Raw genomic sequence first — 17,944 nt, 5'->3', positions numbered from 1 at the left:
TTGGAGTCGAACGACATTAGATTGCTGGTAAGGCCATAGGCCAACTGCGAGTAGGAGAAACCGGTTTAGGCTAACATGTAGAGTTTTGATACAGATCATTTCTTCATTGATGTAGAATGGACAAAGAAGTGATCAGTTCACGTGTTATCTTCCCTTTTGCCAATTGAATAACATATAGCTTTGTTTCTTTTTTGTTTGAATTTTTAGACAAATTATCTAATTCAACTTAAATGCAATGCAATATAAATGAATACCACCGTGAGATCGAAACACTTGGCAATTGACACTTTTCCGAAAGGTATGTACAGTTAAACGATCGATCCGATTATGGCAATAATGGGGAACAGATGTTATTTCCCATAAGGAAATACTTGGCGGAAAGACTTGGGTTATAGCGGACTGCGCAGATGCAGTTCAACTTTCTTTTCAATACACTGTGTTATAACGTTCTTTATTGTAGTCTATGTTGTTGGTACGTGTAAGTAAAAGTGTCACTTGTTCAGTTTAAAAGATTGAAGTAACTGTTATTAAAATACAATGGTGGTAAATATTATGTAATTTCTTATTGAATATAATTGTGTATGTGTTTTGTATGCTTGTGTTTCGAAAATTTCATTTTCTATTATACATTCCTACATCTTTATTGGTTTGTCCACTAAACTCCTAGTCTACACGATACTCAACTCATCGTTTACTTTCAGGTAATATTGTTCTAATACAGCTGATACCTTTGAGTTGAGACCTCCACCTCAGTATAACATAGGTCCTGTGTTAACTAATAGAGTCGTAAGGACTTCATATAGTCGCTGTGAAGTTGGCACCTCAACTCTCTGCACCGCAAGTTTTCATGCAAGTTCTATTTGCACCCGCAATAGTTCTACAGTTCCTGATAGATAATATTAATAGTTCCGTCGAAATAGATATAAAAACAGCCATTTCAAAAAATGAGGTGCTAATTTCCCGTGGCACCTCATTTTCCGAAAAACACGATTTCAACTATGGAATCTTATAGTTCTCGAAGAGTTCTACAGTTCCTGATAAGTTTTACACAGAGTTCTGCCTTGTAAACATTTTTTAACAATTTTTCAATCTGACCGCTGGCATCTCATTTTCTAAAAGTATGGGGTGCTGGTATTTCTGAGCAGTTTTTTCACAGTTCTCGACAGTTCTAGCATAGTTCCGACCATTTCCGTACATTTTAGCAATAGTTCCGGCCGATAAACATTTTTAAACAATTTTTCAATCTGACCGCTGGCACCTCATTTTCTAAAAGTATGGGGTGCTGGTTGTTTGGATTCATTTTTTGACAGTTCTCGACAGTTCTAGCATAGTTACAAGGCAGAACTCTGTGTAAAACTTATCAGGAACTGTAGAACTCTTCGAGAACTATAAGATTCCATAGTTGAAATCGTGTTTTTCGGAAAATGAGGTGCCACGAAAAGTTAGCACCTCATTTTTTAAAATGGCTGTTTTTATATCTATTTCGATGGAACTATTAATATTATCTATCAGGAACTGTAGAACTATTGCCGGTGCAAATAGAACTTGCATGAAAACTTGCGGTGCAGAGAGTTGAGGTGCCAACTTCATAGAGCGACCTTCATATAACATCGAGAATTAGAAATACAAAATGTCACGAAATAAAAATTTTTTTAATTGTATTTCTTAACACTGGTTTTGAAAAGAAGAAATTTGTTATAAATGTCATGAATTTTTAATAACCTCTGTTAAATATTTGTAATATCATTATATCAGTTAATAAGAAAAAACGCTTCCTTTACATAAAATGCTACTATCAATTTAAAAAAGTTGTAGGAATTAATAATTTTATAGTATGATATTAACTGCTTCTGTTCAATCAAAATTTCTATTTTTTAATGATAATTTTATCAAGTAATAATTTAAAGTGTAGACTCTTTAAGATTGAATTTTAGTAAATTAATTTAAGTAAAGCTTAAACACATCAACATTACATACAACTAAGTTTACATTTCATGTAGTCTAAAGAATAGTAAAATAAGATATAAGATATAATAAGATAGAAGTATTCTTTAGAAGAATCTAATATAATATAAAGTCATCAAATGGATATTTATTACTCAGAAAAGAAAAATATAATTCTTCAACAAGTATTTCATTATAAATAGTTGTGCAAATATACTTGTTATACTTCATTTGTTTGTAGTGCAACTTATTAATCACTTCTTTTTTCTTTCCAACTAAGAACCATATTACTTGTTTATAATCATTATTATCACATGTTACTTTATAGTACCTTTAATTAATCCATTTTATTTTAACGTTGCGTAGAATGAAGAACAGTGAAATATGATAGCACGGTACTCAGCAACTGTAATAAGATGTAATATTTTTTTTTTTGTTGAAAATATAAAATATGTTAAAGATTAACATATTTTTACCGTAGCTGCACCTTCTAAAGACCCCACAAACAATCCAGCAATATTCATAGTAAACACCTTGGTACCTCTTTGCAACAGGAATAAAATCAACTTCTGTATTTGTAATGGAGCCATATACCATTGAACCTTGTACCTGTATCACACCGAATTATTAATTAGAGAAATGTGAAAAACTAAATAATGAGTCTTGCTCGTTGTTTATAACGAATACCTATACATATGTAAAGTTGCTTTTTATTTAAATGATAGGTTTTTGTTAATGTAGAACATTGCAAGATTAATATGTGTATATATGTATAATCGAATCATCTGAATATCTCGCTTACACGGAAATGTAGACGTCATTACTGTGATCTATAATTTCTTGCGCAAGATAATTGCCTACCATTATATACACAAATTCTATGGTTATATATAATATGCGTAATAAAACTTCCACATTTTCGAATCCATATGATATTATCTGAAAAATCTATAATACAAACGTACTCAGAATCATGATAGATACTAATCAATAATATCAAACGAAATGAAGATTACTGACAACTGTCAATGAAAATTTATTGTTATACATATATACCTAACCTTAGTTAATACATGGTACCAAAAAGACTGTAATTACCCGAAAAACAGTAAGACTTGCGCTAAGCACACCAAATAATATCATAAAGGAGAACATTACTTTAAATTTAGACACTGTCAAGTCAGACAACCTTCAAGAGACACAAGATATTACTTTACGTGTATTCTATTTTATATGTGATAAATTTATTGTTAGAAATATTGTATTATTATTAATATATAGATTCTAACTTCATAGCTTTGCGATGCATGTCAACGGCATAGATTAATCCTTTATAAATCACTTTCTCACTTTTCCAGTTGTTTTTTAGTAACATCTCGAATGCCATTGCTTGTTTGACACGATAACTGCAAGTGATTCTTCTGTCAAACTTACATAGTCCTTTAATTTTTCAAATTTTCTACATTCCATTTTATGTTTGTTTTTTACCTAGCGATATGAAACATGCCACACGCATACTGTTGACAAACTATAAGCAAAGCTCCTGTCGCTATCATTGTGGTAATGCCTATGGTATAGGCTGCGTACGTGTGGAACAATATAAAATTGATATATTTTTCTTGATCAATGAAATATTCAGTCATAAGCGGGAACGAAGAACATGATCGGGTTCCGTTTATGAAGAGCAAGATTTCGAAAATGTGTGGCCAAAATAAACATAAAGTTATAACGAACATCCCGAACACTAAAAGCACTGAACAACATTTAAAAGTAATTTTCTTCAGAAATAAATTTGTTAGTATTTATTGATTAAAAAGAATACCACAAGCACTAAAAGCACTGAAAAATATTTACAAGAAATTTTACTTCATAAATAAATTTGTTATAATTCATTAATTCACTTGCACATATAATTATATATAACGAAAGCAAATTTTCTTACATAACAATGTAATTGTGTAATATCTCGCATAATTACTGTACTTTGTTATGATATTGAGTTCATTTTCGTCAGTTAACTCGTTACATATGTGCTGCAATTGCCCCAACAAATATTTTACCTTTTAATAAATTTCTATATTTATTATTTGTCTCTTTGTTAGAAATGGGAAAAATTATATTTTCGTTATACATATATTAAAGTTTATGTTACAATACTATTTTAAAAATATTTGTATCTAAATGTATTATACAATACATAATATAAGGTTTGTTTTACTTACAATTTTGGTGTTAATACCAAACGAAATATAATTAGTAACAAATATAGCAAAAAATAATGCAGAGGACAAAACGTTAACGACTAAATCCACAGTACATTTTAAAGTAATAAATGTTGTAAGCTGCAAAAAATAGATTTATATAATGACCTTTATTAACATTAACATTTCTTGATTAACTGCTTTATCATATTTAGTCATTTGCTGACGTCAAATAATTCTTGATGTCAACATTTTTTGTCCATTGAGGTAATTGTTCGATGGAAATTATTGTATGCTTTTTAATATACATATACATATAATAATTTAATAACATAAATAAACACTAATTCAAACAAATATTATTATAAATTTTTCGTAATAAAAAAATTAAATATTTTTGTGTTTTGTTATAGTTTTTAAGTATGTCATTATTATAATGCTGTGTATATTTATGATGATTCTAACTAATTGTAAGTAATATAATATAAATCTTTGTAATTCTAACCAAATAAAAACGAAATTAACATAAGGCTCTTAATAACATTAATACGATCTTATTGTGATTTCTTATATATTTAATTTACAATGTTCAAATTTCGTCATAAAGTAATATTTAATAAATCTTTTATTATGCAGTAATAAGAAAAAATATTTACGTTACGTCAATGTTGATATAAAATATTACCTGACATAGAATACTACTTGCCAAAATACCAGGATATAAAATTAGTTGGAGTCGAACAAAATTAGATTGTTGGTAAGGCCATAGGCCAACTGCGAGTAGGAGAAACCGGTTTAGGCTAACATGCAGAGTTTTGATACAGATCATTTCTTCATTGATGTAGAATTGACAAAGAAGTGATCAGTTCACGTGTTTTCTTCCTTTTTGCCAATTGAATAACCTGTAGCTGTGTTTCTGTTTTATTTGAATTTTTTAGACAAATTATCTAATTCAACTTGAATGCAATGCAAAATTAATGAACACTACCTTGAGATCGAAACACTTGGAAATTGACACTTTTACAGTTAAGCGATCGATCCGGTTATAGCAATAATGGGGAACAGATGTTATTTCCCGTAAGAAAATTAGTTGTAAAGGGACTTGGGATACAGTGGACTGCGCAGATACAGTTCGAGCTTCTTTCCAATGTAATGTATTATAAAGTACTTCATTCTAGTGTATGCTGTTGAAGTATGTTTGAGTTTTCAAGAAAGTGTCAATTGCAGCATGAAACATTGATGTAACTATTATTGTTAATAAACATTGTTGGTAAATATTATGCAATTTCTTATTGAATATACATTTGTGTTTCTAAAATTTTATTTTCTACATTCCTACGTCTTTATTTGTTCGTCAACTAAAAACTCCTAGTCTATACGATACTCAACTCATAATTTACTTTCAGATAATATTGTTCTAATAATGCTAACCTCAGGATAACACAGATCTTTTGACTAAGAGATTATTAACTATTAGCGTGTCGTAAGGACTTCATATAACATTCGAGAATTAGAAATACAAAATGTCACGAAATATGAAAATTGTTTAATTGTATTTCTTAACACTGGTTTTGAAAAAAAATTTGTTATAAATGTTCTGAATTTTTAATAACCTGTGTTAAATATTTGTAACATCAGTATATCAGTTAATAAGAAAAAACGCTTCCTTTACATACAATGCTATTATCAATTTTAAAAAGTTGTAGGAATTAATAATTTTATACTATGATATTAATTGCTTCTGTTCAATCAAAATTTATATTTTTTAATGACAATCTTATCAAGTAATAATTTAAAGTGTGAACTGTTGAAGAGTTGATTTTGATAATTAATTTATAATATTATAAGTAAAGCTTAAACACGTCAACATTGCACACAATTAAGTTTACCATTTAGTCTAAAGAATACATAGTAAAATAAGATATAAGATATAATAAGGTAGAAGTATTCTTTAGAAGAATCTAATTTATTTTTTAATATAAATCACCAAATTTAATACTACATCAAATGCAACACAAAATACCCTGTGACTGGTACCACCGACCTTTCAGGAATATAAGAAACTGGGAGTAGGATGATTAAGCTATCAATATAATGTAAAGTCATCAAATGGATATTTATTACTCAGAAAAGAAAAATATAATTCTTCAACAAGTATTTCATTATAAATAGTTGTGCAGATATACTTGTTGTACCTCATTTGTTTGTAGTGCTTCTTATTTGTCACTTCTTTGTTTTTCAAGATAATACGCAATTTTACTTGTTTGTAATCAATTTGATCATATGTTATTTTACAGTACATTTAATTAATCCATTTTGTTTTAATTTTGCGTAGAATGAAGGACAGTGAAATATGATAACATGGTACTCAGCATCTATAATAAGATAGATTCTTTTCTGTTTTTTCCTATTTATAACATAAATTATGTTTAAGATTAACATATTTTTACCGTAGCTGCACCTTCTAATGATCCCACAAACAATCCAGCAATATTCATAGTGTACGCTTTAGTACTTCTTTGTAACAGGAATAGAATCAACTTCTGTATTTGTAATGGAGCCATATACCATTGAACCTTGTACCTGTATCACATCGAATTATTAATTAGAAAAATATAAAAAATAGAGAATAAATCTGGCTCATTGTTTGTAGCGGCATCTCTACATATGTATAAGTGCTTTTTAATTAAATAAAAGTTTTTGTTATTATAGTACATTGCAAGATAAATATGTGTGTGCGTGTATCATATCATCTGGATATCTTCCTTACACAGAAATATATACATCATTATTGTGATCCAAAATTTCTTGCCCTAGATAATTGGCTACCATTACATACACTATATCAACAATTATATATAGTATGCGTAATAAAATTTCCACAGTATTGAAATCAAATGATATTACCTGAAAAATCTATAATACAAGCGTACTAAAAATCTTGATAGAAACTATTCAATAATGGTAAACAAAATGATGACTAATTAGAACTGTGAATAAAAATTTATTTAGTATTATATATAACTAGTCTTAGTTAAACATAAGTATATGGTACAATAAAGACCATAATTACCCGAAAAAAATTAAGACTTGTGCAAATAATATTAAATATTATCAAAAAGGCGAACATTACTTTAAATTTTGACAGCATCAAATCAGAAAACCTTCAAGAGACATAAGACATTATTACATCATGTATATTGCATACACATTATTTATCGTTACACATATTCAATAATTATTATTATATAGATTCTAACTTCATAGCTTTGCGATGCATGTCAACGGCATAGATTAATCCTTTGTAAATTAATTTCTCCTTTTTCCAACTGTTTTTTCGTAATATCTCGAATCCCATTGCTTGTTCGACGCGATAACTGCAAATGATTCTTCTGTCAAACTTACATAGTCCTCTATATTTTCTAATTTTCTACATATGTTTTATGTTTGTTTTTTTACCTAGCGATATGAAACAATCCACACGCATGCTGTAGACAAACTATAAGCAATGTTCCTGTCGCTAGCATTGTGATAGCGCCTATGATGTAGGCTGCGTACGTGTGGAACAATATAAAATAGACATATTTTTCTTGATCAATGAAATATTCAGTTATAACCGGCAACGAAGAACATGATCGAGTTTCGTTTAAGAAGAACAAGAGATTGAAAATGTGCGGCCAAAATAAACAAAAAGTTATGAGGAACAGCACGGATACTAAAAGCACTGAAGAACATTTAAAAGCAATTTTACTTCATAAATGAATTCATTAGAATTTATTAATTAACTTGCAAATATAAGTTGTGTATAACAAAAGCAAATTTTCTTACTTAACAATGTAATTGTGTAATGTCTCGCATAATTACTATATTTTGTTATGATATTCAGTTCATTTTCGTCAGTTAACTCGTTATACATATGCTGCATTTGTTCCAATAAATGTTTAACCTTTCAACAAATTTCTACGTCATTTGTATCTTTGTTAAAATTTGGAAAAATTGGATTTTTATTATATATATTAAGGTTTATATTACTATTTAATAAAGATTTATTTGTATTCAGATGTATGTACAATTCATGATACACGGTTCGTTTTACTTACCATTTTAGTATTAATACTAAACGAAATATATTTAATAATAAATGTAGCAAAAAATAATGTAGAAGACAGAACGTTGATGATTAAATCCGGGGTACATTTTAAAGTAAGAAATGTTGCAAGCTGCAAAAAATAGTTTTATTTAATTAATTTTTAAACTTTACATTTCTTTTGTTTAATGAAGAAATTCACTTAGGAAGTAAAATTACTTTTAAACGTTCTTCAGTGCTTTCAGTTATTGTAGTATGCTTTTTAATTCATAAATTCTAACAAATTTTGTTAGGAAGTACATTGTTGGTTGGAAATGATCGCTTTTTAATATATTGTATATTTTTAATATATATAATTTTTAATAATATATATTATTTTTAAAATATGTACAATAATATTTTAATAAACAAAATTCAAATAAAAATTAAATTTTCCATGATAAGAAATTAAATATTTTGGTGAATCATTATCGTTTTTCAGTATGTATTATAATTTTCTGTACATGTTATATCTTGATGATTTGAACCAAGTAATGTTATAGCGTTGATGATTCTAAACAAATAAGAACGAAATAAACATAATGTTTGTAATAACATTACTACAAGTTTATTGTTATTTTTGATATACTTAATTGCAATGTTCAAATCTCGTCACATATTAAAATTTAATAATTGTTTTATTACGCAGTAATAATATATAAAATATTGACGTACCTGACATAGAATAAAAGTTGCTAAAATGACAAAAAATAAAATTACTTGAAGGTAGACGAATTTAGATTGTTGGTAAGGCCATAGACCAACTATGAGTAATAAAATCCGATTTAGGCTGACATGTAAAGTTTTGATACAGATCATTTCTTTATTGATATAGAATTGCCAAAGAAGTTGTCAGTTCACATGTTCTGTTCCCTTTTACCAACTGAATAGCGTATAGTTTTGTTTCTTCTTATTTCAATTTTTAGACAAATTATCTAATTCAACTTAAATGCAATGCATTATGAATGAATACCATCGTGAGATCGAAACACTTGGCAATTGACACTTTCCCAAAAGGGATGTACAGTTAAGCGATCGATCCAATTATGAATAATAGGGAACAGATGTTATTTCCCGTAAGGAAATACTTTGCGAAAAGACTTGGGTTACAGTGAACTGCGCAGATGCAGTTCAACTTTCTTTTCAATACAATGTGTTATAACGTTCTACATTGTAGTGTATGCTGTTGTTACGTGTGAGGCTTCAAGAAAGTGTTAACTGCAGCATGAAACATTGATGTACTGTTATTATTGTTAATATACATTATCTAATGTAGCACAAGTGTAAAACAAAACGGCTTAAAATGCTATTTTGATCAGAACTTTAATAATTCAACAGTTTTTCCTGAACAGTAGTCGGTAGTTAAACGACTAATGTAATATGAGAATTAGTTGCATTGGCCATTTTTGTTTCTTATTTAGTTTTAATGAGAGTCCTACTTTAACTCTAATGTTTATATATACGCGGGGCTGCAAAAGTAGCGATCCTATAAGTATTATACCAATTATTGCGAACAATATTATAACAGCCTGAGTGGTCGAGTTGGCTGAGGCGTCCGTCACGAATTGAGGGAGATCCCAAATTCGAATCTTGGCTGAGGTAATATTTTTCGCAATAAAAATAAATTACAGTACGGGGAAGGAGGGACTGAATGCCAAATGTAGCATCTAAAAATGCTAAATTGTAGTATTTTTAAATTAATTTACAAATCATTTATCGATTTGAATATGAGAATTCACTGACGATAATAACTCCACCCGTAAGAAAACTGTATTATATCCGAAAAGAAATCGGCGCGCTGCACAAATGTGGAAAAAAGAAACGGTATATGACTTCACAATTTATTAAAAATTACAAGTATAGGCTATCTACATCCTGCCTTGACTCGCATTGGCCACACTTGTTTGTTTCTTGTTTAGTAATATGAGAAATTGAATAAAACCTTGTTTCTAATGAAAATACATCTGCGCATGAAATTCCTGACAGAGTTGTGCAGACGTTCACCAATTTTCAGTAACTTCAGTATAATAATATTCGCTTCATTTTATTCGCTTTAGGATTCGTGCACTTACATTGACAAAAATTTTTTTTAACTAAGTAAATAGCTTTACTTAAAATTATGTTTTTTATACTGAAGTAAATATTTATTCTACTTAAATTTAAAAAATCACATTTCAAGTAATTCTGTGTATTATAATCTGTGTATTAAGCACATTAATTTAAATCATTACATTTTCTACATTCAAATAAAGATTTCATGAGATATAGAATACTATTTATCAAATGAAATAATTGTTTTTGTTAAATAAGAAATACAATTTTCTTCGCTGTGAAAATTACATCTTAGTAAACATTTTATAGAATTAAAATAAAATTTTTTTAATTAAAAATTATCTATTCTTTGATATTTAATAAATACTTAAATTAAAGCAATGCATGTTTTAAATTGTTTATTATTTCTTTAATTTAATTGTTAATAAGCTATTAGGAGCCACCTAATGAATAATTTTCTTAAGTAAAGTAATATTTTTTTATTAGTGTATAAGAGTTATTTAAACATTTAAATAAAGGATAATCGAATCAGCCTTACACATCGATGTTATGAGCTAATAATTTATTATTGATAACTTTCTCCATAAACACAACTTTACATTTTTGAGTTTTCTTAGAATTAAAAATCCTTACATTTTTTCATCCAGACTATTAATCAAAACTAATTTCTCAATTATAGTATAAATTGTGTTTAATATACCAATTATTTTCTTCACTATTTTAATTCTGCTGCACTATTATTTGTTTTGCATCAATTCCGTAGAGAATAAAGAACTGTGAAATAGGATACTGCAGTGCTCACCAACTGTAATAAGATATAATTTTTCTACATTTCTCAATCCAAAATATATTTTATATCTAACACAAACTTTAAAAAATATTTATCTTACTGTAGCAGCACCTTCTAATGATCCGATAAATATTCCAGCAATATTCATCGTGAACACCTTAGCACCTCTTTGCAAAACAAACAGTATCATTTTCTGTATTTGCAACGGGGCAACGTACCACTGGACATCGTACCTATGTCATAACAAATTAATGAAGAAAAAGAATCTGTAAATGCTTTATATACTATATGTTTCTTAAACTACATAAAAATTCTGCGTTTTGTCACATTCACACGTGTAACTCATATGTGGTTATATTACGTAAATATTTTGCTTACATAACTACAAATATATTATTATTGTTGTCAGTAATTTCTTGCGCGAGATAGTTGCCTATGAGTGCATAAACCAATTGAATACCAATAAATGCTATGCTTATTAGAAGTTCCACTACATTGGCTCCAAATGATATCATCTGAAAAATCTAATATACATACAAGTAAACACAAGAATTTTGGTAGAAACGTGGACAATAACGTCAATCAAAATAATAATTACAATTGTTGATGAAGACTTAAACAAATCTTGTTACTGTCATTCACAAGTATACGATAACAATAAAGCCATATTTACCCGAAACATATTGAGACTTGAGCAAACCACACCGACTAACATTATAGCGGCGGCCAGTGCTCTAAATTTAGCTGTAAATAAGTCAGAGAACCTATAAGAGAGAATGTTGATATTACTCTACGTATATTCTATTTGCTGTATCAAATTATTACAAATATTATATAATTCCTATTATATAGATACTAATAATGTCATAGCTTTACGATGCATATCCACTGCACAAATTAATCCCTTATAAATCAAATTCTCATTTTCTAAGTTGCTTTCTTGTAAATTCTCGAATGCCATTGCTCGAATGCTCGTTTAATACGATAACTGCAAATAATTATTTAGCCATAACTATATGGAACTTTAATTTTTCTATTGTTTAAACTTTCTACATCTATTTTGTAAATTTGTTTTATATTGCTTTACCAGGCAATTTGAAACATTCCGCATGCATGCTGCAAATAGACTATTAATATAGATCCTGTCGCTATTAGTGATACACCTCCAACAACGAAAGTTGCGGTCACGTGAAACAACATCACATGGAAGTATTTTTCTTTATCCATGAAATATTCGGTCATGTACGGCAAAGAACGATGTGACCATGTTTCATTTGTGTAAAAGACGATATGGTAAGCGTCCGGCCAATAATTGTACAAAAAGAAAGTAAATGTGCCAGACGTGACCAGTACTGAAGAAAATTATTTGTTTGTTAATTGTATTTATTAGGTATGCACACTAATAATTTTAGCTATAACATATGAGTTGCAAAAATGATTCTCTTACACGTAAGTGTAATTGTATAACATTTGGCATAGTAACCATATTTTTCTATGATTATGATTTCGTTCTCATCAGTTAATTCATTATAAATATGCTGCAGTTCTTCCAACAAATATTTTATCTGCCGTTAACGAGATTCCTTTTAACGAGATGTCATGTCACCTTTTTTGTGATTAAGCTCAGGAAAAATTTCGTTTATATTGTATGTTGCAATTTACATTAAAAAAAATGTTTACTTGAGTATTTGTATATCTGACATATATTAACTAACATGTACTCGACTCACTTACGTTTTTAATATTAACACCAAACAAAATATATTTTATCGTAATTATAAGACAAAATAATGCAGAAGAGAGTACGTCAATGATTAAACCCATAGTACATTTTAAAGTAACAAATACTGTAAACTGTAAAAAATAGTTTTATACAACGCATTTTATTGAAATTGTTATTTTTTATGTTCCAGAATTAAATTGCTATTAGACAGAATTGTTGTTACTCGAGATTATCGATTGTGTTTTAATTTGTAATAATTTCAAGTAGGTTATACATTAAAAATCATAATATTACATAGGCGAATAATACTGTATATAGTTATATGTTGACAAACTTTTTAAAACTTTGTTTTATTATAATCACATTATTATATTTGGTTATTCTAACTGTAAAGTAAATTGCAGTTAACATAAAGATTGAAATAATTATAAGTCTATTTTTTTTCATATGTATTTAATAGCAATACAGTCATTGTACAGTCAATTTAGGTGGTACTTTTTATATAGGGTTTGAATTTTACACAGTAAGAAAAAAAATGTTTGTATGGTATTTATTAAAATTATTAGATATCAGTAAGCCAAAGATTTTTATTTAAGTATACTTATTACATCGTCGTGACTTTTTTTTAGTTGACTTCTGGAAAATACATTACACTATCCGCTCAAGTTATGAAAAAATTTACTTTTCTGCTTTCATTATGCTTGTGTAAGTATGTTAAATTATTATTTTTATGACAGAAACGAGCTTTTCTCTTACATTTCTTTTATTACTAGTATACTTAATTTATACAATTTTCAAGCACTTAAAAAAACCATGTGAATAAATACTCCATAAATCCAAGGACTGTGAGCACAGTGTACTAAATAAAAGGCGATTTTTAGCGCCTGTTTAGTACATTAACATACCAAAGTATATCAGAGTGTACACTCAGCGTTATGTATGCCGTTACACCTTAAAGGAAGACGGTAAAGATATCCAATAGGAAAATTTATTTTAATAAAATTAATTTTTCTATCGGAATATATTGAACTTAAGAGCTATTTTTATTTGTAAAAGAATTCATAACGCCGAGTGTACACTCTGGTACACTTTGGTATATGTACCTAACAATCACCAAAAATCGCCTAATATTATTATAAGTTAAAGTTTAATGTGTAGTATGTGAAAGAAATTAACGTACCTGAAATAGCATACAAGTCGTCAAAATACCAACAAATGTGATCCACTGAATTCGAACGAGTTTAGACTGCTGATATGGCCAAAGTCCAACTAGGAGTAATAAAACCCGATTCAGGCTGATTTGCAAAGAGTTGATAAGGATCATTTCTTTATGAGCATTGGTATACATTTGATAGAAAGTATTTTCTTCGCTTCGTTTGCTTCAATTTAATTATCTGATATTACAGCGATGTTTCTTTTTTTATTTGAATTTTGAGCTGAAACACCTAGGTTAACTTAAATGCAGAATGAATAAAAAATTCTTGTGAGACCGACACACTTGGCAAATTGCATCTTTATTGAAGAAGAGGTGTATAGTTAAGAGATCGATTTAATTATGTCAATAATGAAAGAAATGTTTATTTTCTACAAAGAAATTGTTGCGTGCGTAGCGATTAGTAGCGAGAATTTCCCGCAGTCCGCGAGTCCCTAGAGCGACACTCCTTCCCTTCCCGATATGATTCGGCCGATTCCGTGCCCCGTCGCGATCGTATGTTGTACGAGCCGGCGTGGAAAAGACCAGACGAGTAAAGTAAGGCGCCCTGTACGCATCGAAAGGTCGGTTTCACTACCGATAAAAAGTGCCGAGAGCGTTGTTCGAGGAAAGCACATCCTACGATTTGGGCGACCGCTACAGAGTGTATTGTGCCAGCGGTGACGATAATAAATTAAGAAAACTAAAAGACTGCATTTATAGTCTTGACCACACCGTTCCCGAGGATTCCCGGTGAGCAAGTGGAGGGCACACAAGTCCCGCATTCTTCTCCTCAAAGAAGATTTAACAGAAATATTTCATGAAGGGACTTGTGCGACACTGGACTACGCAAGTGCAGTTCGATCCTTTTCAGTAATACCTGTTTTCCTCATTCTAGTGTGCGCTGTCTTATGTTATGTTTGATACTTCAAAGAAGGTACCTATTGCTCAGCTTGAAACATCATTGTAACTATTATTATTAATAGTATATTATTATTAATATACATTGCAAATATTAGTGTAATTTCTTTAGGTAATACTTTTGTGTTCTAAATTTTATTTCCTAAATTCTTGTATCTTTATTTTTTTGTTAATTAAACTTGTATCTGCATGATTATCAACCCATTATTTATTTTCAAATAATGTAGTTGTGATATAACTATTGAACTCAATCTTAATAAACATAGATCACTAAGTTCTCGCGTTAGCTATTTTAATAAGTTATCTATTAAATGTAATGTAACACGAAATATAAAAAAATACGCAACGTCTAGAAATATTAAAAAATTCAAAAATACAATAATAATACTGCTTTAAAAAAATTTTGGTAATACATTTTCACTCATCGACATCTTTAAAATATTATCACACAATATCAGTAAATCAGCTATTTAGTAAAATACTTTTAATACAATACACTATTAACTTTAACATTTATAACAATCAGTGCTATAATATTCGTTTCATTTTATTCATTTTAGGATTCGTGCACTTATAAGTGTTGTTTAAACATTTAGATAAATGATAATTGAATCAGCCTTACACATAGATTTATCAGCTATTAATTTATTATTAATAACTTTCCGTAAACACAACTTCATATATTTGCATTGTCGTAGATATAAAAGTCCTTACAATTCCATCCAGATTATCAAAACCATTTCTAGATATTAGCATATAAATTACGTTTAAATATCAACTATTTTCTTCACTATTTTAATTCTGCTGCACTATTATTTGTTTTGCATCAATTCCGTAGAGAATAAAGAACTGTGAAATAGGATACTGTAGTGCTGATCAACTGCAATAAGATATAATTTTTCTATATTTCTCTATCAAAAATATATTTCACATCTAACACAAATTTTAAAAGATATTTTTCTTACTGTAGCAGCACCTTCTAATGATCCGACAAATATTCCACCAGTTTTCAACGTGAACAGCTTAGCACTCCTTTGCAAAACAAACAGTATCATTTTTTGTATTTGCAACGGAGCAACGTACCACTGGACGTCGTATCTATGTCATAACAAATTAAGCAGAAAACAGAAACTGTAAATGCTTTATATTATATGTTTCTTAAACTACATAAAAACTCTACTTTTTGTCACATTCACACGTGTAACATACGTGTGATTATATTTCGTAAATATTTTGCTTACATAGTTACAAATATATTATTATTGTTATCTATAATTTCTTGCGCGAGATAGTTGCCTATGAGTGCATAAAACAATTGGACACTGCCATATGATAAGCGTATAAAAAGTTCCACTGTATTGTATCCAAATAATATTATCTGAAACATCTAATATACATATAAGTAAGCTCAAGAATTTTGGTAGAAACTTTGACAATAACGTGACTCTAAATAATAATTAATTAAAACTGTTGATGAAAATTTAAACAAATCTGGTTGCTGTCATTCACAAGTATATGATAACAACAAAGCTATATTTACTCGATACAAATTGAGACTTGCGCAAACCACGCCGACTATTATGAAACTGGAGAATACTGTTTCAAATTTAATTGCAATTGAGTCAGCGAACCTATAAAAGAGAATGTTGATATTACTCTACATGTATTCTATTTGCTGTATCAATTATTATAAATATTATGTAATGCCTATTATACAGTAGATACTAACGTCATAGCTTTACGATGCATATCCACGGCACAAATTAATCCCTTACATATCAAATTCTTATTTTCTAAGTTGCTTTTTTGTAAATTCTCGAATGCCATTGCTCGTTTAATACGATAACTGCGAATAATTATTTAGCCATAATTATATGGAAATTTAATTTTTCTATTGTTTAAACTTTCTACATCGATGTTGTAAATTTATTTTATATTGTTTTACCAGGCAATTTGAAACATTCCGCATGCATGCTGTGCATAAACTACTAATATAGATCCTGTCGCTACTACTGATAGACCTCCTACAACGAAAGTTGCGTTCGCGTGAAACAATATCACATGGAAGTATTTGTCTTTATCCATAAAATATTCGGTCATGTACGGCAAAGAACGATGTGACCAAGTTCCATTTGTGTAAAAGAGGATATGGCAAGCGTCCGGCCAATGATTGTACAAGATTAAAGCGAATGCAACAGACGTCAACATTACTGAAGAAAATTATTTTGTTTGTTAACTGTATTTATTAGATATGCACACTATAATTTTAGCTATAACATGAGTTGCAAAAACAATTCTCTTACATGTAAATGTAATTGTATAACATTTTGCATAGTAACCATATTTTTCTATGATTATGATTTCGTTTTCATCAGTTAATTCATTATAAATATGCTGCAGTTGTTCCAACAAATATTGTATCTACCGTTTTAACGAGATGCCATGTCATCTTTCTTTTGATTAAGCTCAGGAAAAATTTCGTTTATATTGTATATTGTAATTTACATTTAACAAATTTTTTACTTGAGTATGTGTATATCTGACATATATTAACTAACATGTACTCGACTCACTTACGTTTTTAATATTAGCACCACACATAATATATTTAATCGCAATCATGACACCAAATAATGCAGAAGAGAGGACGTTAATGAGTAAATCCATAGTACATTTTAAAGTAAGAAATACTGTTAACTGTAAAAAATAGGTTTTATACAACGAACTTTATTGAAATTGTTATTTTTTTATGTTCCAGAAAGAAACATTTTTATTGGACAGAATTGTTGTTACTCGAGATTATTGATTATGTTTTAATTTGTAATAATTTCATGTAGACTACTACATTAAAAATTATAATATTACATAGGCGAATAATTTATACACATAGTTACATGTTAACAAATTTTTTACAACTTTATTTTATTATAATCACATTATTATATTTGGTTATACTAACTGTAAAGTAAATTGCAGTTAACATAAAGATTGGAAT

At 28.8% G+C, this 17,944-nt stretch overlaps 4 protein-coding genes across 9 annotated transcripts in view; all 4 read right to left on the bottom strand.

Annotated features, from left to right (window-relative positions):
• Positions 1–2,105: 2,105 nt before the first annotated feature.
• Positions 2,106–3,268, bottom strand: LOC105557887. The gene is made up of 5 exons (XM_012005274.1): positions 3,234–3,268; positions 3,043–3,133; positions 2,747–2,892; positions 2,421–2,553; positions 2,106–2,350 (listed from the first exon to the last, which is right to left on the bottom strand). The coding sequence occupies exons 1-5, from the start codon at positions 3,251–3,253 to the stop codon at positions 2,297–2,299; spliced, it is 444 nt and encodes a 147-aa protein (XP_011860664.1). The 5' UTR covers positions 3,254–3,268; the 3' UTR covers positions 2,106–2,296.
• A 2,938-nt stretch (positions 3,269–6,206) lies between these two features.
• LOC105557885 lies at positions 6,207–9,150 on the bottom strand. Of its 6 annotated transcripts, none has more exons than XM_012005269.1 (9): positions 8,947–9,150; positions 8,246–8,365; positions 7,974–8,091; positions 7,605–7,869; positions 7,406–7,522; positions 7,279–7,309; positions 6,916–7,061; positions 6,596–6,728; positions 6,207–6,520 (listed from the first exon to the last, which is right to left on the bottom strand). In XM_012005269.1, exons 1-9 carry the CDS (start codon positions 9,088–9,090, stop codon positions 6,467–6,469), a joined length of 1,128 nt encoding a protein of 375 aa, XP_011860659.1. In that variant the 5' UTR covers positions 9,091–9,150; the 3' UTR covers positions 6,207–6,466. The 6 variants fall into 6 exon arrangements, with proteins under 6 accessions (XP_011860659.1, XP_011860661.1, XP_011860658.1 ...); XM_012005268.1 differs by having other exon boundaries at positions 6,210–6,520; positions 7,219–7,309; XM_012005270.1 differs by having other exon boundaries at positions 6,212–6,520; positions 7,219–7,309; positions 7,605–7,695.
• Positions 9,151–11,204: 2,054 nt separating this feature from the next.
• Positions 11,205–14,423, bottom strand: LOC105557894. Its single transcript, XM_012005284.1, has 7 exons — positions 14,017–14,423; positions 12,848–12,967; positions 12,561–12,678; positions 12,201–12,465; positions 11,787–11,877; positions 11,492–11,628; positions 11,205–11,346 (listed from the first exon to the last, which is right to left on the bottom strand). Exons 1-7 carry the CDS (start codon positions 14,182–14,184, stop codon positions 11,205–11,207), a joined length of 1,041 nt encoding a protein of 346 aa, XP_011860674.1. The 5' UTR covers positions 14,185–14,423.
• A 1,064-nt stretch (positions 14,424–15,487) lies between these two features.
• LOC105557882 overlaps positions 15,488–17,944 on the bottom strand; it is an 11,663-nt gene continuing 9,206 nt past the window's right edge. Inside the window, exons 6-12 of the mRNA XM_012005263.1 lie at positions 17,253–17,370; positions 16,895–17,159; positions 16,679–16,795; positions 16,490–16,580; positions 16,191–16,336; positions 15,915–16,047; positions 15,488–15,829 (exon numbers count right to left, since the gene is read on the bottom strand). Of these exons, the coding sequence (XP_011860653.1) occupies positions 15,776–15,829; positions 15,915–16,047; positions 16,191–16,336; positions 16,490–16,580; positions 16,679–16,795; positions 16,895–17,159; positions 17,253–17,370 (924 nt within the window). The 3' untranslated portion in view covers positions 15,488–15,775. The remainder of the gene's footprint in view (positions 15,830–15,914; positions 16,048–16,190; positions 16,337–16,489; positions 16,581–16,678; positions 16,796–16,894; positions 17,160–17,252; positions 17,371–17,944) is intronic.

Source organism: Vollenhovia emeryi, unplaced genomic scaffold (assembly GCF_000949405.1).
Source record: "Vollenhovia emeryi isolate VEMERY1.0 unplaced genomic scaffold, V.emery_V1.0 DF939409.1, whole genome shotgun sequence".
Taxonomy (NCBI): domain Eukaryota; kingdom Metazoa; phylum Arthropoda; class Insecta; order Hymenoptera; family Formicidae; genus Vollenhovia; species Vollenhovia emeryi.
The sequence above is the reverse complement of the archived record's forward strand: the minus strand, read 5'-3'. Positions and strand labels throughout refer to the sequence as shown.